Raw genomic sequence first — 25,532 nt, 5'->3', positions numbered from 1 at the left:
CGGCGTGGAGGCCTAGCATCTTCGCCAGCCGAGTATTTTCCAGATGTCGCCAGAAGCCGGTGCAAGGGTTGCTATAGTCCCACTGCTGCCACTGCTTGGAGATTTAGACATACCGAGTTATTTTATTAATTTAACAAGCACTTAAGTAACATTTGCTCTTCGCCGCGACCTGTCCTTTCTAAACGCTTTCAGGTATGTGCTCATTTTATCCTCGTTGCAACGCTGAGGCTGTCCCCGTGGGCATGCTCACCTCCTGCAGAAGGATGTCAAGGCTCAGAGAGGTCAAGCAGCTGACACAGGGTCACACAGCCAGTAAGGAACGGGGTCCACGCTTCCTCCTTTCGTCCCTTCTGCACGCTGCTCCTCTTGCCCCCGCCAGGTGTGGCCGCAGGGTTCCTTATGTCCGTTCATCTCTCTCAGGGGCGTCAGGCTTAAACCTGGCGAGAAGTCTCACGACTAGGTGTTCCCGGCTGGCTTGGTAGCTGCTGGCTCCTGGCTGAGGCTGGCAGCGGCCGAGGTGGGGAGAGGCTGCGGGATTAGGTCAGCCTGGGCACCAGCCAGCAATTTGCCACCGGGCTTCATCTGCACCTTGGGCCGTGAGCTGGGGCTTGGGGGGTACAGACTGAGTAAGCGCTGGTGCCCCCGTTTAAGGGGTTTACAGGATGGCCAGGGTGGGCCTGTGGCACTTTCCAGAAGGAGGGTCAGGGACACTGAGTCCTAGCCGGTGCCAGCTGTCCTCCCTCAGAGACGCCGGACGAGTTGCTCTGCTCCTCCGGGCTCATCTGTGGACGGGGCCCCATCTGTCCTGTCGCCGTCCCATGTGTGGGCAGGACGCCGGGGCCAAGCACCCGGACGGCCCAGCCAGCTCACCTCTCCGCTGCTCGGAGTGGGAGGCGGCTCCCATCACCTAAGTCTCGGGTCCTCGGGAAAGGAGTTGACATCCCATGATCACACACATGTGTGGCACTTAGCAGGCCCTCGAGGGGAAGGGCAGCGAAACGGATCCTCTTCCTACCGCGTGACCCTTACGGGGCAGGTGAAGTCCCAAAGTCAGCCCGTGGGAGGGCTCCGCAGGGCCGCCTGGCTGGCTTCTTCACCTCCTCCGATGATTTGCAAACGCCCCCCCCCACATTCCGGGGGCCCTTGTGCAGTCGTGGCGACTCTGAGGCAGAGCAGGCCTCTACGGGTCTGCTGGACACGTCGATAGGTTTTAGTCCCCGCTGGTTCATCCTGAAGGCAGGTGTGGGGGACAGGGGGCTCTACGGGCACACAAGTCGGCTGTCCTTTAAGAATGTAAGAGACAGTCCCTGGCCTTCCTTCGCGGCCCAGGTCATCGTCCATGTGCCCGCGGTCCACACCGCCCAAGCCCTGTCTGTCTCCAGGCCCTCGTCCTCTGCCGACAGGAGCCGCATGTTTAATTGGGGATGGCCCAGTGCCCCCTCCTTCTGCAGATGCAACAGCTGGGGCTGCAGAACGTGTTCCCCTCCCAACCTGAAGGTTGACACATGTGGCCGGAGTCCCCCTCTTACCTTTGGCGTTGGTGGCTGGGGATGGGCAGTATTAGCTGGGGGAACAGGTGGCCGTGAGAACTGGTGTGGGCTAAACCCTAAACCCTTGAGAGAACAACGTGACTGTGCCTTGGTGCTGTTTCCTTTTGACCTTTGCTTGGCCCAGCTCCCAAACTCACTTTAACTCAACCATGTGGACTCTAGGTTCCCTCGAGAATCTGAGACTGGGGGCGCCTGGGTGGCTGAGAGGTGGAGCATCTGCCTTCAGCTCAGGTTGTGATCTCGGGGTCCTGGGGTCTGCTTATGTCTCTGCCTCTCTCCGTGTCTCTCATGAAAAAATTTTTTTAAAAAATCAGAGACTGAAATGACAGGAGCAGAGGTGCTGGGGAAGGCGAGCTTTGGGCCTGCCGTTCTGCTGGGCACGTCACGCGACCTCCACGGTCCTCCACGGTCGGCGCTTGCTGGTAACTGTGGACTCAGTGTGCCCCAGGTCACACAGCTGGGGACGGGCCTGGCTAAGACTCCAACGTGGGTTCACCCAAAGCCGTGGTCGTTAACCACAAAGTTAACCATGAAGTCCTGGCAGCTGCTCAGGGGACAGTATCCTTGAACTCAGCTCTGCAGGGTAAGTTAGATTTAGATAAGCAGGGAGGAAAAAGAAGGAAATCCTGGGCAAGAGAAGCAGCAAATACAGTCAGAAGCTGGGGTGAGAGAAGAAGCGCAGCATGGAACCGTGCCTACGGTGTAGGCTCCACAGGGCAGCGACCACGTTATCCAGAGCCACCACTGTGTCCCCAATACCTAAGCGAGTGACCGGTGCATGGTGTGTGGGCTATCAGTATTTATTGCTCAAACATAGACCTACCCTATGATCCAGCAGTTGCACTACTGGATGTTTACCCCCCCAAAAAAATACAAAAAAAAAACCCACTAATTCAAAAGGATACACGCATGTTTATTGCGACGTTATTTGCACTAGCCGAACTACGGAAGAGGCCCAAGTGTCCATCGACCGATGGATAAAGAAGAGGTGATATATTAAGACAAGGGAATATTACTCAGCCATCAAAAAGAGTGAAATTTTGCCCTTTGCAATGACGTGGATGGAGCTAGAGAGCATTAGGCTGAGTGAAATCATCCAGAGAGAGACAAATGCCACATGATTTCACTCACGTGTGGAATGTAAGAAACAAAACGAATGAGCAAAGGAAAAATAAAAGAGAGAGGGGGCAAACCAAGAAATGGACTCTTAAGTATAGAGAACACCCTGACGGAGACCAGGGGAGACGTGGGAGGAGGGATGGGGAGACAGGTGCTGGGGGTTAAGGAGTGCCCCCGTCACGATGAGCACCGGGTGAGCCCTGGAAGGGTTGCGTCACTTTATTGTACACCTGAAGCTCCTATAAGGCCGCGTGTCAACTATACAGGCATTAGCATTTATAAAACACAAAAATAAAGTCAGGAAAAAGAGGATTTATTGTGCGTATGAACCCACAGACCGTTGTCTTTCTCGGTAGACCTTGCGCCTCTCGAGGGCAGGGATTGTGTCTTAGAAATCTGTGGACGCTCCACAGCTCCCAGCGGTTGATAAATCGTGAACGTTCAGTAAATGTGTTCTGGTGGAATGAGTGAACGGACGGCAGCCGAGGGCTGGGGAGACGTGCCTGAGTGAGCAGGCATTGATGCTGTGGGAAACACCGAGTAAGACACATGGGCTGGCGTGCTGAGGGCATAGTGCAGAAGGCCTATAGTGCCGGGAGAAGGAGCTCTTGTGTTCTTTTTGGGGCATTAAAAAAAAAAACAAACAGGTTCTTAATGCCCAGTGTTGCAGGGTCTACAGAAACCAGGCAGGGCCCAGATTTTGACTGGTGTTTATAGGAACTGGTGTTTATAGGACACGATCTTAGAGATCACTTCTCTGTAGGATGCCCTTCGCTGCCTTCCCACTTCAGGGTAAGCACAGTGTCCCCACCGAAAGGAGACCTGTAAAAACGTGCAAATGGGAGCTTGTAGGGTATGGGTTATGGCAGGGTCCCGGCGTTGCTTTTCTTTTTTAAGATGTTTGAGAGTGAGAGAGTGTACGCACGTGTGCATGATGGGGGCAGAGGCAGAAGGAGAAGCAAACCTCCCCCACTGAGTGGGGAGCCTGCTCTGGGCCTGACCCCAGGACCCTGGGATCATGACCTAAGCAGAAGGCAGGTGCTTACCCGCCTGAGCCACCCAGGCACCCGGGAGTTGTCTTTAAGATCATGTGTCTGGAAAACCCCAGCCAACCTCCTGTAAGAAATGATCTGCCCAACCCTAAGGTTTTCAACAAAAGCTGCTCTCTCTCTTTTTCAGGTATTGGCTACATTTTTGGTTTTAAGAAAGCCAGAGGGCCGGGACGCAGCCCTGGGAGCAGCCCTTCCCGTGGGCACTTGGAACCTTCTGGTCCAGAGGAGAAGCCGCCCCCTCACCCGGACCTATGACCCGCGGCTTCGCCCCCGGTCCGCCCACTGAGTTCCACGAGATGGGCTCCTTCCGCAGGCCCAGGCCGCGCTTCATGAGCTCCCCGGTCCTCAGCGATCTGCCCCGGTTCCAGGCAGCGCGGCAGGCTCTGCAGCTGAGCTCCAACTCGGCCTGGAACAGGTGAGGGCCCCGAGCAGGGCCGGGCCTGGCCTAGCGTCTGCCCTCCCGAGGGCTGTGTGGCAGCAGGTCGTGGCTGCGCGGCGGGCGGGTGACTGGGCGCACGTGTTCCCTGCAGAGCGCGTCCGCGGGCCTCCCTGGGGTAGACAGGAGGTGGGCACTGGGGGCCGCGGGGCTACAGGTCAGTGGGGCCGGAGTTTACGGTTACTGTCATGTTACTGTAGACTACTCGCGTACCCGGGGTTGGGGGGCGCATATAAGTAACCCTAAGTCCCCCGTGACCTCTTTGGGAAGATAAGACATGTATCTGTGAAAAGCCAAGCAGGTGATACGAACCGGGGACTCTCAGTACCTGTGAGCCGCAGGCGGGAGGGAAAGGGGACCCCGTGCTTTTATACAGGGCCTGGCCAGTGTTTTGTACCCCGAACGTTGAGCAGGGGCTGCATCACACTGTGTCTTGCATCCCCGTGGGCTGCTGTTTTCCACATCTAGCAGTTACTCTTTTGGTGGAGTAAATACATCAGTATTCTAAAGCATTTCTGGATTCTTTGCACTTTGGGTCATTTTGGATTTTCTCATGAATGCACAACCCTTAAAATGGGGATGAAGAGGGGGCTTGGACATGCTTTGCTGTGAATGGATCTGTGTTCTTTCTCTCTTTTCTTTTTCTTTCTTTCTTTCTTTCTTTCTTTCTTTCTTTCTTTCTTTCTTTCTTTCTTTTTCTTTCTTTCTTCTTTCTTTCTTTCTTTCTTTCTTTCTTTCTCTTCCTTTACTTTACTTTACTTTCCTTTCCTTTCCTTTCCTTTACTTTCCTTTACTTTACTTTACTTTACTTTCCTTTCCTTTACTTTCCACCTGGGTTCCTTGACAAAGACAGGATTGTAATCTGCTCCTTGCTGAAATATTGGGCTGGGGTCCCAGAGCGTGTAGAGTCCAGACTTAACTGTGGCCCCTCCAGGGACCAACCCCCTGCAGCCCAGCCTGTACACCTCACAGGACGGGGAATAGAAGGGGCGAGAGGGGCGGGCCTCCCAAAGAAGGCATAAGGTGGGCAACAGATGTGTGAAAAAGTGCTCCCCATCACTCGGCATCAGGGAAACCCAGATCGAAACCTGCACAGAGATACCACCTCACACCATGAGAATGGGTAAAATTAACAAGGCAGGAAATGACGGGTGTTGGCGAGGATGCGGAGAAAGGGGAGCCCTCCTGCACCGCGGGTGGGAATGCGAGCTGGTGCAGCCACCTGGGGAAACAGTGTGGAGTGTCCTCAAGGAGTTGAAAATAGAGCTAGCCTACGACCCAGCAATTGCACTGCTGGGGATTTACCCCAAAGATGCTGATGTAGTGATCCGAGGGGGCACCTGCACCCCAATGCGTGTAGCAGCAAAGTCCTCAAAAGCCAAACTGTGGAAAGAACCCAGATGTCCGTCGACAGATGAAGGGATAAAGAGGATGTGGTCTATATATTTATAATGGAATATGACTCAGCCATCAGAGAGATGAAGTCTTGCCATTTGCAACGATGTGGACGGAACTAGGGATATGATGCTGAGCGAAATAAGTCAGAGAAAGACAATTATATGATTCCATTCATATGCGGAATTTAAGAAACAAAACAGAGGAGCATAGGAGAAGAGAGGAAAAAATAAAACAAGAGGCAATCAGAGAGGGAGACAAACCCTAAGAGGCTCTTAATCACAGGAGACCAGCAGGGTTGCTGGACAGGAGGACAGAAGGGGTAACTGGGTGATGGGCATCTAGGAGAGCACGTGGGGGGATGAGCCCTGGGTGTTCTAGAACACTGATGAGTCACCTCCCCGCCTGAAACCAGTCGTACACTATATGTTAGTTAATTGAATTTAAATAAAATTTGGAAAAATGAAAAGGGAGGCTAGCCTCAGTGAAACGCTTCCAAGGTAATAGCTATTGGTATTCACTGTCCCGTGCATACAGGGACCCCCCGAGTGGGGGAACCCCAGACATGGGCCCAGCGTCCTGCGGGCGGGTCCCACCTCCGGCCCCTGGTTAGTGCCACTTCCAGCGGTGCGGCCACCGGGGCCGCGAGGAAGACCGGCTGGCCTTTGGCAATGCTGGGGGAGCGGGGCTGCTCTGGGTGCTCTTGCCTCGGTCTTCCCTTCTGTCCAAGGACCCTGGGAAGGAGATGCTGGATTCCGGGGGTGGACATGGGGGCTCCCGGGCTCTTGCCTCCACCTGCAGCCCTGAGCTCTCGTGGACATTGCCCCAGGCTGGCACATCCCCTAACCGGGCTCGGTTCTGTTTCCTCCGTAGCGTCCAGACCGCCGTGATCAACGTCTTCAAAGGGGGTGGCCTGCAAAGCAACGAGCTCTATGCGCTGAACGAAAACATCAGGTACGTGGACGGCGCAGCCAGGGGCTGTCTTCCCCCCGTGGGCCTGAGCTGGGCAGTGGGGCCACCCCCCTACCCCCTCTGCCCCTGGGAGCCTTAGCTTAAGGTCTTTGTCTGCTTGGCTCTTGCTGCTTCTGCTGACTTGGCCTGGCTCCTATGGCTACTGAGTTCTGACACCCTTATCTGTGTAGACTTCTGACCCATGGAGGGGTCATCATGCATTTATTTTTGCGTAGAGTGCCCGTAGCAGGGGGGCCCCGGGGGGGGGGGCAGAGGGATGACGTACGGCAGGTGTCCTACGGTCTATACATGTGCATCGTGCCCCACGTAACCATCGGGGGCCGTGGGAGGTAAGACGGCCCTAGTGACTGTGACCTTGGCACGTTTACCGACTTAAGTGACTTACCAACGTCTCTGTGCCTCGGTTTCTCTTTATGTGAAACAAGGATGGTGAAACGTGCCTCCTCCCAGAGGGATTCTTGTGAAGGTGTAAGTTGAGTTGTCGTACAAATGACCCGTCGGGACAGGACGCGCGCACGCGAGGTACTGGTGGCTCTCGTTACCGTCTGTGCTGCTGCCGCCATCACTGTTAAGCGTTGGTGCTACAACCCCATAAGACGTGGCCCTCGAGGGGTTTGTTGGCTCCCAGAATCTTCCCAGCGGTGTCGGCTTTACAAGAATGTATTCACTCTGTCAGCAAATCTGTGAGAGCCTCGTCGTTGCCCAGGCACCGGAGGGGCAGCGCTGAGCCAAGACAGAGGTAGGCCCTGGCGCCTGGGATTTAGTCAGTCAGGGAGATCATCATTCGTCAACTAATCATACTCGGACACGTAAAAGTGCCGCCTGTGACAGCTGCTACGACAAACCTGTTGTGATGATGACACGTCCGTGTGACTCGATTTGGCCGAGGCCGGGGCGGGGGGCAGTGGGATATCCTGCTCATGCTCTCTTCAGGAGGATCAGTGGGAATGAACCAGGTGAAACTGCAGGTGCAAAGGTCCTGCGGTACAAATGAGCAAGAAACCAAGGAGAGGCCCACGTGCGTTGACTATCGGGGTGGGGGCGGGTAGTATGATCTGGCTTGTGTCTTGGTGAAATGAAGGCAGAGAGGCCGGCAGGGCAGCCCAGAGCACCAGGATCTCCTGGGGACGGGAGGTTGTGCATCAGGCCTTTCGATGCCCTCCTGTACTTCCCTGGGAAGTGTGGAGCGTCCAAGCTAGAGACCCAACCCCTGAGTGGGTGGGACCATGAACAAGGCCATTATTTGGGGCCTGTTTACAGTTCTTGGCGCCCCGTGTGAAGGATCAGTGAGGCGTCTTAAGAGCTCTGCTCTCGTTAAGACCTTCAGGGCTCAGGAGGAAACTGAGGTGTGTTTGGATTCCTACCCAGGAGCTCAGATGTCGCGTAATGGTTATACAAACGTGGGAGGGGACAACAGAGCTCGTCTAGCCCAGGGCCTCCTTTTACGGAGACGGAAACTGAGGCCCCGCGCAGTCGAGTGACAGGGGCAAAGCTGGGTCAGCCAACCCCTGGGTTGCAAGAGCTTGACTTAAGATCCTGGCCTCTCGGGGAGGGTTCTTCGGCCCACCGTGGACGTATAAATAAATAACCCGGTGACTCAGGGACGTACTCATTGTTCCTCACTTTGGGAGGCTGATCCTGAAATTGTACTTAACATTTTTGTCGGCAGGCAGCTGGGGGCCCCTGCCGATTCCTCTGGCCGCGTCGCGTAGCCCAGGGGTCGCGAACTCAGGACCTTCGGGGGCCCAGCGGGTCTTCTGAGTGGGTGAGGCCGGCCTCGGGGCGCAGAGACGGGCGCGCACCCCCAGCTGAACAGGGATTGCCCTGGCGGGACAAGGACGCAGGGCCCGTGGCATGTCCACTTGTTTCTCGACCGGAAATGAAGGCTTTTATGTGAGATTTCCTGGCTTTTAAATGTTGATAAATAATCCGAATTCCGCCCCCCCCCCCCCACCAAACATTAGCACAGGTCAAAGCAAACGCATCTGTGGGGCGTCACCAATGGGGGCTGTCGTAGTGCCAAGGCCGCCTGGATGGAGGCTCCTGGGAACACCCTGGGCACCCCTCGCACACATTGGCCCACTGGACCTGCCTCACAGCCCTGCGGGGCAGCCGGTGTCCTCGTAGTTTACCCGTAAAATGGAGGATAAGAAAAATAAAATGACTCTCATCCAAGGTCACCGAGCTATAGAAAAGGGTAGCGTCGGGACTCGAACCCCGATCACCCAGCTATAGAAAAGGGTATGGTCAGGCCTCGCACCCCAGTCACCCAACTACAGAAAAGGGTAGAGGCGGGACTCGAACCGCGGTCACCCAGCTATAGAAAAGGGTAGGGTTGGGACTCGAACCCCCGGCTGACTCAGACACCAGTATTCACTTGCCCAGGCTGCCGTAACCAGCCCTGCAGACTGGGTGACCTACACCGTAGACGTTTCTTTCTCACGGTTCTGGTTGTTAGGAAGTCTGAGGTCAAGGGGCCCGCAGATTCGGCTCCTGGGAGAGCCTGGTTCCTGGCGGCCCGCTCGCCGAGCCTCACAGGGCCCCCCCTTTCTGTTTACAGGCTCTCCCATTTCTTCTGACGAGGTGGCTAAGCCCATCCCGAGGGCCCCGCCCTCATGACCCCATCGAGGCCTGATGACCAACCACCTGAAGGCCCTGTCTCCAATGCCAGCATGCCAGGAGCAGGGGTAGGGGGGGTCCTGGAACATAGGAGAGTGGCAGGGACATGGATCCCTCCCTAGCGACACCTGCGCTCCCCGTACTGTATCGTAGGGTTAGAGGTCTTAGACCAGAAGAAAGGTTGGTCGGATGGTCTTGGTCTTTGTCTTCTTCTCATGACGCCTCCAGGACCCCTGTTTCATCACGTGCTGTGCTTCCTAACGCCCATCTGAGAAGCACGACGCCCCCTCCCCGATTCCCCCTTCCAGTGTTGGGTCTGGGCTGGGGGGAGCGGTTTGCTGGCCGGTCCTTCCTATAGTTTCGAGGCACGTTCAGGCTGGTGGGAAACCCGTGTGGTCGGGGTTTGACACGGACCGCCCACGTGTGACTGGAGCCCAGGAGAAGTCAAAGCAGAGGTCCAGGTTCCCATGGTCTGGGCCTTCTCTGGGCGAGTGGCGAGAAGTGGAGACGGGTTTTACATCACGGACACTCAGAGCCTGATTGAGAAGGTAGGACGCCAGCTGGGCGGAGATGCATGGCCCGGTCCCAAGTGGACTACGGGAGCCGGCCCGCACCTGCACCCACGTCTGCCGGTGCCTGCGTGGCAAGCAGCACAACTGTCCCTTATTTCTGCAACCGGAATGCCTAGACGGGCCTGCCACTCTCTGGCTAACCTTCACGTGGACGCTTGGGTTTTGATTTTCCTTTTCTTCTCTCTTTTGGAAGCAGGCCTGTAAACTTGACAGGGTTGAGGCAAGCCCAGTACGGGGAGAGGGGCGCAGGGGAGGGGAGGGGCAGGGGCACAGGACATAGGAACGTAGTGCAGAGAACGTGGAAGGAGACAGGACTGGTGATTGCCGAGCCCACTTGGCGATCAGTCCTGACAGGTCTTTGTGCCAGGAGGATCTGTGCCAGGTCCAGTAGAAATTTTTTTTTTTTTACTTGTTAAGAGAGTTGCATCCAGGGCACCCGGGTGGCTCAGTGGGTTAAGCATCTGCCTTCGGCTCAGGTCATGACCCCAGCGTCCTGGGATCAAGGCCCTGGGTTGGGCTCCCTGCTTGGTGGGAGAGTCTGCTTCTCCCTCTGCACCTCCCTGCTCCTGCTCGCTCTCTCTCAAACAAATAAATAAATGTTATTTTTTAATAGAAAGTAGTGTCCAGATTCAGAGAGGCTGGGACTCAAGATTGGCTGCGTGACCTTGGGCAAGGCACTTTGTTTTTCTCGGTCTCTGCTTTTCTAAAACGGGAGTGATCACAGTCTCCGCCTCACGGTGGTCGGGAGCACTGAGATAATGCTAAACACGCCGTGAGCGCGCATCCAGTGCGTAGTAGATGTTGAGCATCGTCATTCTTACGCTTGTGAAGTGTGGGCGACAATGAAGCGATAACACGACAGGCGAGCGCCGGGCAGTGTGACTCACCGCGTGGACCGTCTTGTGTAAAGATTCCTCCAGCGGTTGGGATGCGGTGAGCTCACCCCGAACGAGAGATGGTCCAGGACAGGGCTCCTCCGAGAAGGTTCCGGACTTGGAAGTTTGGGTGAGGAGCCAGCTGTTTCTCCTTTCCGCAGAGAAAAGAACGAGAGGAAATGACTCGGTTCTCCGTTCCACTCAAGCCAAACGGTAATAAACTTTGATGGATTGCCCACGTCCAGAATCGGAGCGTACGTAGGGCGGTTTGCGTGGGTTGCCACGGCCAGCCTTGGCCTTCTTGCCAACGGCGTGCCCGGGAAGCGTGAACTCATTTAAACATTATTGATGCAAAAAAGGTTGACCGGGAAGATGAAGGTTTCTTGTGACTAGGTGTCAGAATGCGGTCATCATAAGCCATTTGGTGACTTTGGCCATCGAAAATGAGCTCTGGCGTAAATTTTAGCAGGTAGGCCGCGGGGTAGCAGTGAGGAGGACCTTTGGGCGAGTTCAAAAACATGTTATTAGTAGATCAAGGGGAGGATGTGGAGGCCTTTTTTAAAGAACGAATTCATCAGGAATGTCACACCTCCACGAAGCAGCACATTTCCCCCCCGAATAAGTCCGGGCACACGGTCAGTCGGCGTGAGGACCGCAAGTCAGAACTGCCTCCGACAGCAGGGCTCGCGTATTGTCATATCCCCAACGGCAAGAATATGACCCTTGAGGAGAGTGAGAGCCTTCTAGTGGGACCCGCGCTCGTCACGGTCCACCACGCGGCCCGCCCGAAAATCCCACCTGTCCTGGCTGGTCCGGGGTGCCCTCTGGGTTTGCATTCCCTGTGGGGCTCCACCGTGGCTTTGAACACGCGGACGCGGCTGCAGTTCGGCAGTGGTGGGGGACATGCGTGGGTCTGAGGTTTGAGTTGCATGAGCTCTCCTGGGAACCAGAGTAGCCAGACCGCCTGACACCAGAGCACGTTCTTCTCGAACATTCCTTTCAGCCAACCAGGCTGGTGATTGCGTGTGACTACGAAGGGTAAGAAGGGTTAGAGGAGTCTGCAAGACTCATGATTTACATTGATTGGCGCTTCTAAGAGCCCATGCACGTGCTTTCTTGCACTTCTTGGTTAGTTTGCGGGGTGGCGGGTGTGGAGGGAGCGGCCACTGATCCCTGTGTTCATGCGGTCGGTGGATGCTCGCGGATGCTGGGCCAGATCCTGGGCTGGGTTTGGGGGAAGCCGTTGAGGTAGGTGGTTCTAGCTCTTGGGGAGCTGCCTGCAGAGAGAGAGAGCGGGGGTTGCAGGGGCCCCTGCGGGGTGTGATGGCACCAGGTCGGAGGCGGGTGCTAGCAGAGCGCGGGGCGCCGGAGGGGTGCCCAGGATGGGCCCATAATTGTCTAGGGGCAGGTGATACCTCAGCTGAAACCTGAAGGGTGAGCAGGAAAGGGTCGGGGCGGGAAGGGCAACTGAGGCCATAAGCTCCCTGCCACTCCTGTCTCCAGGCCCTCCCGCCCCTGCTCCTCCCCAGGAGGACTTTTTTTTTTCTCTCTCTCTCTCTGCAGAAATGAATGCTCAGAGGCGAGGTTTCCGGAAACCAGAGATGAGTTATCTGCAGCTGGCCCGGGGCAGGAAACTCACATTTTCCTTCTCTCTCCAACCACGCTGCTTCTGTTCTTGTCGGGAGGGAGGCGGCGGGGAGGAAACCCCAGAGATTTTCAAGGAAAGAGGAGGTTCCAAGAAACCGTGCTTGATCTTTGACGGCTCCGAGTTGAAACGCCCTCCTTCTGAGTCATGTGGCTGCCCGAGCCCCCACCCCGTCCCAAAAGGGAAAACGCACCTCCGGTCTTCCCATCCCCGGGAGGGCGTCTGCTGACGGCAGGGAGCCGGGACGACTCCCCCCGAGTTGTAGAGCGGCTCAGTAGCCAGGCTGGGATTTGAACCCGAGCCTCCCGTGTTCTTAAACACGTAGCAGGTAGGCGGCCAGGGTCACCCAGAGCCCACATTGTCCAGGTCCAGGCCCGACGTCCCGGGGCCTCGATCGGCTTCCCGATGCTGGCTGGTGAGCAGGGCCTGGGCTCCTGAGGCCCCTGCTGTGGGAGGGCTCAGGGCGAGGTCTCTCTTGGGCCTAGGGCTCTGCCTGCGTCCCTGCGGGTCCTGGTGTCCCCTCTGGTGGACACGCTCGCGTGGCTTTGGGGGCAGGAAGAGTAGGGAGAGGGAAGTGGCAACTTGGAAACTTCTGGGGCTGGCCCGTGTGGTGGTGGCTGGCCTGCACAGTGTTTAGAAATGTGGATATCTCCCGTAAAACTCCAGGCCTCTCTGGAAAGTTCATGTTGGGCAACACAGGATGTGCAGTCAGGCCCGGAACAGGGGGCGCCAAGGCCCGGCTGCTGGTTTCAGGGGAGCGTGCTACGGCCTCCGCTGTCCAGGCCGGCCGGCCGCCCTCACCCGCCTCAACTACCTGCCCCCATGAGGTCCACTCGTCTTGAGTGACGGCCTACGTGTCCGGCCCCGGCCAAGGCTTGAGCATGAGCCTCCTCATCTGTGAGATGGGGTGGATTCCTCCCACCCACGGAGGCGGTGGAGGACTAGCGGGGCTGCGGGCCGGCTGCCTGGCGTCGTGTGTGCGGCGGGATGAGGAGGTCGGCGCTCCCGGCTGGCTCCCAGCGGAGCACGTGGCCCTTGATCTCGGGGGTTGTAAGTTCAAGCCCCATGTTGGGTGCAGAGATTACATAAAAATAAAATCTTAGGGCAGCCCGGGTAGCTCAGTGGTTGAGTGTCTGCCTTCAGCTCAGGGCCTGATCCTGGAGACCCCGGATCGAGTCCCACGTCGGGCTCCCTGCAGGGAGCCTGCTTCTCCCTCTGCCTGTGTCTCTGCCTCTCTCTTTCTCATAAATAAATAAATAAAATCTTTAAAAAATTTTTAAAAATTGAATCAAAAAAAAAAAAAAAGGTCAATGGAAGCTCTTTTTGGGTTTCCTCCATCTTTTTTTACCGTCCCCACTGTCGCCCACCAGGTGTGGGGATCCTAGCATTCTCCCTGGGCCATGGACACCACCCCGATGCGGCCCAACAAAACAGACCCCAGGAGGCACGGGGCATGTCCATGCACGTGCTTCAAGAGGCCACCTCCTTAAACTATGTCCTGTTGCAGGAACGAGGGAGGTGACCTTTGAAGGATTTAGTGATCAGGGTGTAGGGGGACTGACCAGCTTACAGTATCAGGAATGGGGCCTGGATTGTGAGGAGCACGGGTTGGGTCCGGCCGAGGCGCCAGGTTGGAGGGCCTGAGTGCCCGGGGCAGCCCCTGGTTGCCCGATGACAACCAGGCAATATTTAACGACTCCTCTGACTGTTGGCAAAACACGAGCCCCGTGACACCCGTCCACAAACTGCTTCAAATCCCCTGGGATTTTGCTGCTTTGAGTCTTTCCTCCTGTGCCAGGGAGACCGTGGCTTGTCCCCGAGGTGGTCTCTGTCCCTCTTCTAGGCCGCTCCTGTGCCCTCTGTCCCCCACCTCACCCCCGGCGGTCCCCATGCCTCCCCATTGGGTGGGATCCAGCTCTGGCAGGGCCTTGTTTACTTTCAAGGCTGCAAAAGTGGGAAGTTGAGTTGACAAGACAGTGAGGGGCGAGATGGCGGGTCTGTGTAATAACAGGAAATCTTGTCATCTGGGGTGGTGTCTCGCCCAGTCAGCCTGGGGAGGGGGGCGGGGGAGTAGGGGTGACATAACACAGACCAGTGAGTGGTTCCCCATTTTTTTCCCCCATGGTGGCCTTTCTGGCTGAACCTTGTGCCCCGTTTCCCTTTTGGGTTGTTGGGTCCACATGAGCGTTCCCTTGCCATGACGCCTGGGCCCCCACTTCCTTTATCCAGATCCCTGGCTGCTGCTGATGCTGGTGCTACTGGTGGTGGTGCTGGTGCTGGTGGTGCTGGTGGTGCTGGTGCTGGTGCTGGTGCTGGTGCTGGTGGTGCTGGTGCTGGTGCTGTTGGTGGTGCTGCTGGTGGTGGTGCTGGTGCTGTTGGTGGTGCTGCTGGTGGTGGTGCTGGTGCTGGTGGTGCTGGTGGTGCTGGTGCTGGTGCTGGTGGTGCTGGTGGTGCTGGTGGTACTTGTGGTGCTGGTGCTGGTGGTCATGGTCATGGTCAGCAGCAGGGTTCTATCTGCAGATGACACCTGGTGAGGAGGCCCAGTATGTGAAGCAGGAGAAGCCGGAGCCTCAGCCAAGCCACCTGTCCCCCCAAGTCCGACCCCTCCCCCATCCTTCCTCTTTACCCTTCCACCGTTGAGGTCTGGCCCCCTTCCTGAGGCTCACCGGGGTTTGGGAATAGGCTGGTCCGGCTGCCCTTTTAAGAAGATGCTGGGAAGCCGTGGACTCAAGGGCTTGGGAGTCCTTGGGGATCTGCAGCCCTGGGCAGCGTGCACCTGCCCAACCTTGCGGGGGCCAGGGCTGCTCTGGGAGCCAACCGGTCGAGGATGAACTCCCTTAGCCCGTGTAGTAAGTCTGTAGCGCAGTATCCTCGCTACCGGGGAGCCCCAGCCGGGGAACAGGTGTAAGGAACTCACCTGAGTCATCACAGACAACGGGCTTCAGCCTCCCCCCCACCCCCCTGCCCCCAAGGCCCTCAAGCTCCATGAGGCGCCATCCCCCCTGCCCCCCACTGGCCGGTCCTGTGCTCACCATTCGGCCCTCCCCCCCGTGGTGACCTCTGGGGGTCGGCCTCCTGGTGTACAACAGGCAGAGACATTACTACCATCTGAGGGCTTGAAGGAGGAACACATGTTGGGTATGTCGCAGACGACAGTGCCTGGCGCCTAGTAAGTGCTTAATAAACTTCCAACCGGGGGAGGGGGGATAATCATCCAGCTCCACCCTAGGAGCAATGTATTCCTTATTTTTGTTTATTTGTTCCAATAAGTAATTGCATTCCTGTTTTCAGGGGAAAACACCCTAGGGGGAGGTGGAAAAAGTGGAAGGGGAGCTGCCCAATTCTTAGCACCCAGGCCTTGGCCAGGACAGGTGTCCCAGGGATCGGTGATGAGAGTTTTCATCTCTTTTGCATCTAGGGAACCACACACCACAGGCTGGTGAATTCTGAGGTCATTCCTCCTGCTTCACTCCTCTTTCTCGTGCTTTGCAAACTAAACTTACAAAGTCCGTGAGGAAGGTTACAGGGTGAGCTGTCCCAGTGTGAGTTTGGGCCTACACACCTCTAATGCTGTGATGCTTTATTCTCTGTTCTTTTTTGGAGGAGACGGTGCCCCTGTGCCTCACGAGACCCTGGCCCCCGGGTGGGAAGAAATCACTGCCCAGGCTCTGCTCATCCCTCCTCCTAGCAGCCAGCACCGTGTCTGACACATAGCAGGTGTTCAGGAAATGCCTGTGACTCAGCGAACGGGCTCGTGGATCTCTATCCTCTCTGTGTTGCTCTGGAGGGAAGCTACTGCCGAGTTCCCCCTGGAGATGGTGTTTCAAGACAGAGACGTGGAAAATCCCTCTTTCTCTCAGTTCAGCTAAGATCATGGTTTTCAGAAGTACCCTTTCCTTGTAAACCAAGTGCAAGGCGAGTAAACACCAAGTATAGAAACAGGTTGGAGATTTTGCGGTATGACTCAGCGGCAGTCTGCGCCCCGATGGCTGGGCCAGCTCTGACCTCCTCCCCACTTTCCTCTCTGAGTTGAGTTCTCAGGCTGCCAGGCTGAGGTGCATTGGGGTTGGCCAGTTCTTGGGCCTTGATGGGATTCTTCGTGACCTAGGGCCACCCGCTTTCTGACATTGCTACCTCGCTGGGAGCACGACCCCAGAATTCCTTCTTGGCTGCAAACCATCTAAACCCTGGTGGTGGTTCTTGTTAATTAAATTTTTAAAAAAATTTTTGAAGATTTTTTATATTTTATTTTTATTTATTTTATTTTATATTTTTAATATTTTAAAATATGTGTCTGCTGTGTTCAGAAATTTTGACCCCATGAGGTATGTACCATGAAGAATCGAGTGTATGTCAGGAACATATATATGGAAAAGCAGCCGGGGACACTCCACAATTTATAGGAGACCCACACAGCAGGGCTCTGTGTCTCCTCCTAACTTAAAGGACTAAAGTCTGCTAAAATGTTTCATTGCCCTACTTAACTTCCAGCAAGGATTTCAGCTTTCTCCAGCTCCTTACTTGGGGGGGATGGAGAGGAGGAGCCAAAACCCGGCGTGTTTGTATATACTTTTTAGGATGCACACATGCGCCGTGTGTTTCAACTATTTCGGTTCACAGGGCCTGTGGGAAACCAAATCACGCAGCCGTTGCAGAACAGTAAGTTAAAAGAGCAGATGTGACACCTGAGTGAATTGGTACTCTGTAAATAAAAATAAAAAAAAATTTTTTTTAATTAAAAAAAAAAAATACATATTCTTATTTTTCTCTTATCTTTTCACAGGGTAGCATACGATACACACTGTTTGGCATCTTGCTTTTCTTTTTTTTAACTTAATATAACCTAGATCTTTACATATCATTAGAGTCCTCCCCCCCCCTTTTTTTAAACCATTGCATAGAATTCCATTGTACGAATGGACCATTAATTTTTGGTGAGCACTTTACTGGTGCACATTTGTGTTGATTCCCATATTTTGCTTCAGCAAAAACTCTGTGTGTATACGTGTGTATGTGGGGACCTTGTGTAACACATCGCATGCTCAGAAGGAGGACAGGTCTTGTCAGGGACAGAGCAGCTTACTGAATGCCCCCCCCACCCCGCCCCACCCCAGAGCAACAGGATGTTGACCTAAGTGACCCGATGGGGTCTGTTCCGTTTGGCTGAGTCTACATAACCATACCTCGCGGACAGGGCCTTGACCTCAGGATGGAAGGAAAGGACAAACGTCTGGTTCTCTTCTCATACCCGGTCATAAATCGTCCTTTATGTGTCAAGTACAGAAAGCAGATCGTTGTGCAGACTCCCGCGTCTGGCTCCTGCTCCGTGAAGGACTGAGGATCCCCCTCCGTGTGGTGCAAGCATCTCCCCGAGTCCTCTGCTCACTCCCCACCCACCCCCCAATCACCATTGCTCCTGGTACGGCTACTTCCAGCTTCCGTCCTTTTCTGCTGCGCCCTGGTCTTGGTGCCTGTGTCAAGTCAGCTCTTCAGCCTCTGCTCCTCCCTCAAGCTTGGTCTTCCTGTGACGCCCCGCAGAATCCTGGCCGTGGCCGTGGCCGTGGCTTGCTGGTACCCAATGGTGCTGTACCTTCTCCCTGTAGGCCGCAGCCCCCCGGCTTCCCCGGACGGGTGGGGGGCACATACCTCTTGGATCCCCCCGTTGGGGAGCCTCGTGACGCTCCCGGAGTGCCGCCGTGAGGAGTCCCCGGGCAGTCACCACCCGTCTGACCCTGTCCAGCCTCAGTCAACAATGCGCACGTAGAGGCACACTTAGAAGGACACATAGAGCCCTCCTCCGCTGGGCTGCAGACAGTTTTCCGTAGCAGCTGACCTTGAAGGACTACCTTGCCACTGGCCTCTTTCTCCTTACATTTTATGAAGCATCTTCATGAGCACAGTGTTGCCCAGCGTGGATGCCTCAGGTCACCTCTGGAAAGAGCCCATCGCTTGGCGTCAGGGCCGGCGGGGTCCCTCAGCATGGTGAGCGCCCAAGAAGTGCTTGGGTAACTCTGTTCGTAGTAGCTCATTATTATCAGGACTTGTCTTTGCCCCCTTGGGGGAAGCTTGGCTTCTTCACTTAGGGTTTCGGGGCTTCCCAGTGGCCATGAAGACCATGCTGGCAGGTGCTTCTCCCTCCAGCAGTCAGAAGCGGCCTCCCTGACTCTTCCTGTTCGAAAGCCTCCGTCTGGGGCTGCCCACTAGGTTTCTGTTTTCTGTCTAAGAGACGCTTCTGGCCTCCAAGGCTCCTGCCTGCGGCCTGCTGACTGATGCAGGCTCCCCGGCCCCTCGCCAGACCCGCCCACACCTGGCCGAGCTGCTGGGTTGTGTTCATGGGGTGGCCTTCCAGGAGCCTGCCGTGCCGTCGGACCTCAAAATGCACTGTCCACCACAGGCACGTTTTCTGTCGTGGGAAAAGGAAGGTCTTTTCCGAGGTCGACATGTGTTTGCAGCTTTCCAGGGGTCTTTCTGACACAAGGATTTAGATCATGGATGGTCTTTCTTCTTCCTTTGCACTCCTATTGCACCTATGATCTGCACATAATAATACCTCAGTGTAACTTCCCGTTTCTCCCACAGCGACATGTGGGAACACGTTCTTGGGGTGTGTGCGTGGGGGGGGAGGTTGTCAGAAGCCTGAGCGTTTGTTCCTTAATGACCATGATGGGTGGGATGGGTCAATGAAATCATTTGAAGTTGTGAAGAGTGTACCCCCCTCCCTTAGGGAACTCACCGGATTTGGGGAGCCAGTTATTCTTGTTTCTAGCTTCCTCACCCTCGTTTGGATTAAAGAAAGAGCAGTAGGGCAGCCCTATGACTTGTCACAGGGAGAAGGGGGTCTGGTGCCAATACCTCTATCTTTAAAAGTCTTTGTAGCTCTGAAGACTCTGAAAGTGTCTTGCGAGTGTCTTTATTAGCATGCTATCGATCCGCACTGCCAAGGCCTCATCTGTTTCTTTGCTTCTGTGTGTGTGGTGCCAGCACAATGTCTGGCACAAAAAGGACAGCTCGATGATAAACGTTTGTTGCTGGATAAATAAAATCTGTTTTCCCGGGTGCAGTCCCCTTTGAAGGACTTCCTTGGGGCCGGGTGGTAAGACCACCCAAGCCACGGCACCAGGTCCCAAGTCCTTGGGACCACCCAAGCCATGGCACCAGGTTGAATATCCCAACGGATTTGGAGGAGAGACAGGGTGGGAGCATGGGGAGAGATGTTGAAAGTGCAGACGGCCTGGGTTTGAGTCTTAACTCTGCCACGGGCTTGTTCCATTTCTGAGCCTCCATTTGTTTCTTTATCTGCACACGAGGGACGGTAATTGCCCTCCCCTCGCACATCCTTTACAATCTTCGGTTGAAGAATGTGTGAAAAAACAGGTGTTTAAAATCATAAAGTCTACAAATACGGAGGATTACAAAATTATGTTCTTTCTCTTCTTTGCTCTTCTTCTTCTTCTTCCTTCTTCTTCCTTCTTCTTCCTTCTCCTTCTCCTTCTCCTTTTCTTCTTCTTCACATGAAGCCTGGCTTGCCTCTACAACTCTATTAGAATCTCCTATGGCTGGGTCATGATCTCAGAGTTGTGAGATCAAACCCCACATTGGGCTCGGTGCTGGGCGTGGAACCTGCTTAAGATTCTCTCTCCCTCTCCCTCTGTCCCTTCCCCTGCTTGCTTGCACTTTTTCTCTCTCTCTCAAAAAAACAGCAACAACAAAAAATCTCCTGTGCCTGCCTGGATCCCCCTGTAGGATTTCCACTGGCCGAGTTCCCTATTAGCTTTTGTGCAGAGGTATTGCTAGAGCCTAGCACACGCCCTTCTTAGACCTGGCCTTGGTGCCTCGGCCATTGGTGAGCGTGCCATTGTCGTCCTGTGTCTGTGACCTGGATGCCGGGACCTGTACCATCAAGGGCTGCTTGACGGTGTTTCTCTCTCCCCAGGAGGCTGCTGAAGAGTGAACTTGGATCATTCATTACAGACTATTTCCAGGTAAGCTGCGTGGGTCTGAGCACCTGTCATCACAGTGTACGTGGATATGTGTACCTAAAGGGATGGCCAATACTGTGCACCTGGGCGTTCTTTCGACATCCAGAAGCATGGATACTGAGTCCCTGATATGTGCAGGGCCAGTATGGTCCCTCCTTTTATAGGTCCCTCCTTTTATAGGGATTATGGTCTTGGGCAGCAGTTCTCAGGCTTCCTTTATGCTCTTAAAAATGACCACTTATTTGGGTCATCTCTGTCTTCACCATATGGGAAATAAGTTAAACCTGAGAAATTTAAAATATTTAGTTCATTTACATAGTAAACCTAGGACACATTAGCCTAAACATGTATTTTTTTGTGTGAAAAATAATAACTTTTTCGGAATAAAAAAAAAAAAGAAAATAGAAGAGCGGCATTGTTTTCTCTTTGCAAATCTCTGCACTGTCTGGCCCCAGAGAAGATTGCCAGATCCTCAGATCCCTTCCCCGTTCAGGCTGTTGTGATATTGCACATCATGTAGCCTCTGGGAAATTGCACGGGGCACTCACGGAAGATGCAAGGAGAGAAGGGCAAAGCCTCTCTCACGGGACCCCACACGTTCCCTCCCTCCCCCGTGGATGGCATCTGCTTCACTGTAACTGCGCATACCCATACCCATCAGTAACTGCATATTTCTTGTTGCTAAGCCTCCTGGCCTGTTTTGTTAAAGATGATGGGATCAGGGGATCTGAGGTCCCTCCTGCCCAAACACTGTTGTTACAGGGCTGCTGAATTCAAGTTCTGGGCTCCCTGGGAGGATGGTCGCTCATCCACGGACACAAGTGGTTTCCCCAACTGTAACCACAGGCACGTGGTGGGGGGACAGCGCGCAGGCCATGGGGATGTGTTGTTTGACCGAGTAGGGAAGTGGGTGACACTTCAGTGACGTCAGAGTTCCCCTCTTTTTGCTTACTAGCTGACTGGCCCCGGGCAGGATGCCTCGTTGTCCCCATCTGTAAAAGGGGAACAAAAATATGACCTACCTTCGAGGTCATTGTATGGCTTCTGTGAAGTCACACGTGTAAAGCACTGAGCACATAGTGTGTGGGGAGGGAGGTGGGGGGACGGAGTGGGGAGTGGTCAAGCCATGGTCCCTAAAGCCAGGCTGCCCGGGTTCAGTGCCCAGTTTGGCCACTTACTAGCTGTGTGCCCTCGAGCAAGCTGCTTTCCCTCTCTGTGTTTCAGTTTTCTGTTCTATAAAAACAGGGCTGATAGGACCTTATCTTGATAAGGTTGCCGTGAGGACTAAATAGGTGATTATTTGTCGAGTGTTCAGAACGGTGAGGAGCACGGAGGAAGACGGAGTAATGCGGTCATTAAATTTGTATGTGTGCATATTTGTCATTGTAAAGTGTCACCCATCCCTTTTAATGGGAAAGTAATATAAAAACATAAAACATCTTGGTTTTTTGGTTGCCGATGTTACTGCATCTCCAAGGGGAACATTCTTTTAAGACAGCTTAAAGAGTTTTTAGGTCTTAAAAACAACACAGTTACTCTTCTTTTTCTTACTAAGATTCGGGAAGCTTAAACTTTTATGTGCACTTTTTTTTTAAGACTTTATTTATTCATGAAAGTCACAGATAGAGAGGTAGAGACACAGGCAGAGGGAGAAGCAGGCATGCAGGGAGTTCGATGCGGGGCTCGATCCCAGGACCCCGGGGTCACAACCTGGGCCAAAGGCAGGCGCTCAACCGCTGAGCCACCCAGGTGCCCCTTATGTGCACTTTTAAAGAATGACAGCTGTCAGTCCTCTAACACACATGCACACGCACACACATGCACAGAGCAGAAAGTGGCCACTATAAATCTGGATGGAGCAAGATCCAACAGGAACTCGGAATTCAGTTGGCTCAGACGTCTCAGCTGCTTGGAAGAAACCCTCTATCTGGGGAGAGACGAACGTAAAGATTAAGAAAGAGGTAATTAGTGACAAATGTGAATCATCTCAGCTGCCCCTGACTCAAAGATCTCTCTTGTCCTCAGCTTCTTCTCTTGCCGTCTGTAGTGACTGACTTTTAAATCCAACTCCAGAGATGTGGTTTTTCAATCAGTCCTGGAGAAACCTGCCAGGCTGGCCGCCTTCCTTGTTGACATTTAAAATAGACAGTTTGGTGTGGTTTCAATCGGGTTTTAAATGTCAGTTGTCTTTTGGCACGGGGTGGGGGGCGCTTACCCCTAGGATGGGTGGGGAAGGGCGCTGGGGTGGGGACTTGTTTATCTGGGAAGCCCTGAGGTTTTTGGGGGCGGTTAATGCTGCTTACAAAGCATGCCAAACACTTAACTAATAACCACACGTCATTTTTCTATCAAGAGCTTAACCAGAGAAAACTGCCTGGTGAATAGCGAGTCTCTTTTCTGGGGGTGTGGGGTGGGCGCTGGTTTTCACAGTTTTGAATCTGGATTTTTCCTTAGTGTAAGGTGCTAGACTGGAGAGAAAGCTACCCTGGATGCTGTCTATTTAAATGCAGGCTTTAAGTCTCATGTAGGTGGGGAGCCCTTTTTTAAAAAAACAACAAAAAAAAGCTGTTTGGTCACCCAGTCCTTGGAAAGTACCTGGCATATGGTAGATGCTCAGTAAAGTTTCTTGGGAGAGAGGGAGGGGCTGTCTACCACAGATTCATGGGCTGACTTTGGGTGGTACAGGCCGTCCGTTAAACAACACCAGCCTTCGCGGCTGGAAAGTACTTCCCTTCCTTTCCCTTTAGCGCTTCTGATTGTGCCAGGAAGAGCCTTGGTTTGCACCACTGTGTCTTTTACACTTCTGCGGGACTTGGCCATCTTCCTTGTTTCAGGAAGACAGGGCAGGCCTCAAACTTAGTGTCTTCAGCTAGGGACACTACTTAGGATTTCGTAATTTTTTTTTTTTTTTTGCATTGAGTTAGTGGTTGAGTTACATTTTTTTTTTTTTTTTTTAAGAGACTCTATTCATGAGAGACACAGAGAGGGAGGCAGGGACAGAGGCAGAGGGAGAAGCAGGCTCCCTGCAGGGAGCCTGATGCGGGATCCCTGGGATCACGCCCTGAGCCAAAGGCAGAGGCTCAACAGCTGAGCCACCCAGGTGCCCCAAGCTACATGTTATTTATGGCAAATGATGTTGCTCTAGTTTCATTTTTAAACATATTTATGTTTTAAAAGGTGGATTGATTTAAGGAAAATAATATGCAAAGAATAATAGTTTAGGTGGCCCTGGCTGTGGCCAAATGGTGAAGGTGGTTCAAGAGAGACTTGGGTTTGGAAAGCCCCCGTGCTAGGTACCCCTCGAAAATGGGCTGGTTCCAAAGCCATGCAAAGTAGAACTCTCCATGAGGGAGGATGGAGGGGAGGAGGGGAACCCAGGAGGGAGGCTTATGGAGGCCAGCCTTCATGGTCACCTAGCAAGGTATTTTCAAGAAGCAAAGTCTGAAGGGGCTCGAGGAGGGACATTCCTTCAGCAAGGAGGAGGGAGGAAGGTCCAGGGACAAATAAGAAACAGAAGCCCGGGGGTGGACAGGTAAGACCCCAAAGCCATGGATGTGGCTGTTGGGGAAGATGATGAATGGGCCCTTTGGGCACGGGGCTCCTCTAGGTGGAGGATCAGATGGCCGCCTGCCGGCCGCCTGCACTCACCAGCAGGCTCCCATCTCCGGGGACCCAGACCCCAACACTATTTTGTTGCAAAGCCTTCCCTGTGACTCTGCTTTTGAAAGTGAACGTTCTCATCCGGTAGCTTTAAAGAACGAGTCATGAAAGAGTATCTTCAGGGAAGAATAATGAAAATGACCCGAGGTGAAGGCAGAGGGGAAGCAGGTGGAAAAACCATGCTTATCTTGTGTCTGCACACACGGAAGACGGGCCCGTTTGAGCTGCAGAAACGCAGAGAGGTTTCCGGGAGACACTGGCCCCCCAAATCCGACATTTCCAATATTGAATTTTCGTTTTCTCTCTGTTTTGAATTGCACCTGGGAAGGAGACCTGGGGTCTCCCAGGGGAGCCCTGTTTCATAGAGACAGCTCTGTGGGATAATTGGTTCCTTATAACTTTGGAAATTGATGATACGAAATGCTCTGCATTTTTCGATCACCTAATTAGTGGTTAGCCACCTAGGTGGTGTAGGGTGTGGGCATGCGAGGAGCTGCAGCCAGCATTTTCTGCGCTCCAGTATCTCCTGGCTGTGTTGTGTCTGTCGTGAACTTTCCCCCAAGTCCAGAAAGTTAAATTCCCTCGTGAAGCCGGACTTCGGCTTGATACAGAAACTCAGACTATAGTCAATGGCTCGGAACGAGAAAGAACCGAGGGAAAAGGGAAATTCAGTCACCCTGATGCCAAAAGGGCAAGCGGGGACCTCCGCCTCCTGACCAGATTGGCGAGAGTCCCAGGAAGCCAATTTCTTCTTAGCTCATCAGTATCAGGGAAGATTCATTGAGGGCTTGTGACACATGACAGAGCCATGGGGGCATCGTGGCCACTGTGGAGTTTGAGATTGAAGACAGAGCAGGGATGTCGATGCGTCTATGCAGGTACCACGCAGCGTCGTGTTACCTGAAAACCAGAGTGGGTGGTAAAGGCTTCCAAACGGGCCCAGAAGGAATGAATATATTTTGTAGGGGCAAAGATGGGACTCATTAGAATCCACAGATGGTTGGGTGGAGAGATGATAAAGAACAGGGAAATTACTTTGTGTGACTTTTTCTCCCCCCTAAACCCAAATGGAATAGAGGAGGGGGGGTCTCAGCTCCTCTTTGGTCAGCCTGGGAAGTCTGCTACAACAAATGGGATTCCCCAAATGGGAAAAGATGGTTAGGTGCACAGAAGGTGGCAAGGATGGGGCGTTGAACAAGTGGGGCGAGCGCCAGCACAAAGACACGGAAGAGGGAAGCAGATGAGACTTTTAGGCGGGAAGATCGTTAGAGGTCGCATTTCGGATTTGGCCAGTACTTGGAAGAAAGGCCTTGTGGAGTTTGTAAGTATTGGGGTGGCCCGGCCAGCTGTGGTGCCTCTCAGCAGCTTTGCCAGGCTCCGTCGCCTGGGCAGCTACCTGAATTCTTTGCAGTTATTTGAATATTTTTATTGTACTTTTCAACATCTTACGAAGACAGATGGAAAAGACGGGTCTCGTGGAAATGATTAGCGTAGGTCTTAATATCATCGAGATCAAGATGAAAATCAGCGGGCATGCTGACATGGCAGGTGTTTAGAGTCGTTGGACTTAGGTTGTGGCACATTCGGCTGTGGGAGAAGGAACCTGTAGGTACCCAAGGCTGGAAGTATGTCTCCCCAAGATGAGGCGTAGTTAGGGA

General features: G+C 53.9%; 1 protein-coding gene across 12 annotated transcripts in view; it reads left to right on the top strand.

Moving 5' to 3' along the window:
• Positions 1-25,532, top strand: part of PRR5L (proline rich 5 like) — a 142,474-nt gene that overhangs the window by 87,274 nt on the left and 29,668 nt on the right. For 9 of the 12 annotated variants that reach the window (XM_049096275.1, XM_025452489.3, XM_035701361.2 and 6 more), the window contains 3 exons: positions 3,849-4,136; positions 6,426-6,506; positions 20,169-20,217. In XM_049096275.1, coding sequence (XP_048952232.1) covers positions 3,973-4,136; positions 6,426-6,506; positions 20,169-20,217 — 294 coding nt within the window. In that variant the 5' untranslated portion in view covers positions 3,849-3,972. Of the gene's footprint in view, positions 1-192; positions 313-3,848; positions 4,137-6,425; positions 6,507-17,459; positions 18,218-20,168; positions 20,218-25,532 lie in introns of those variants that run through there. The other 3 variants (XM_035701363.2, XM_049096276.1, XM_025452494.3) reach the window with 3 other exon arrangements.

Source organism: Canis lupus, chromosome 18, assembly GCF_003254725.2.
Source record: "Canis lupus dingo isolate Sandy chromosome 18, ASM325472v2, whole genome shotgun sequence".
Classification (NCBI taxonomy): domain Eukaryota; kingdom Metazoa; phylum Chordata; class Mammalia; order Carnivora; family Canidae; genus Canis; species Canis lupus.
Note: the sequence above shows the minus strand (reverse complement) of the source record. Positions and strands in the feature narration are given on the sequence as shown.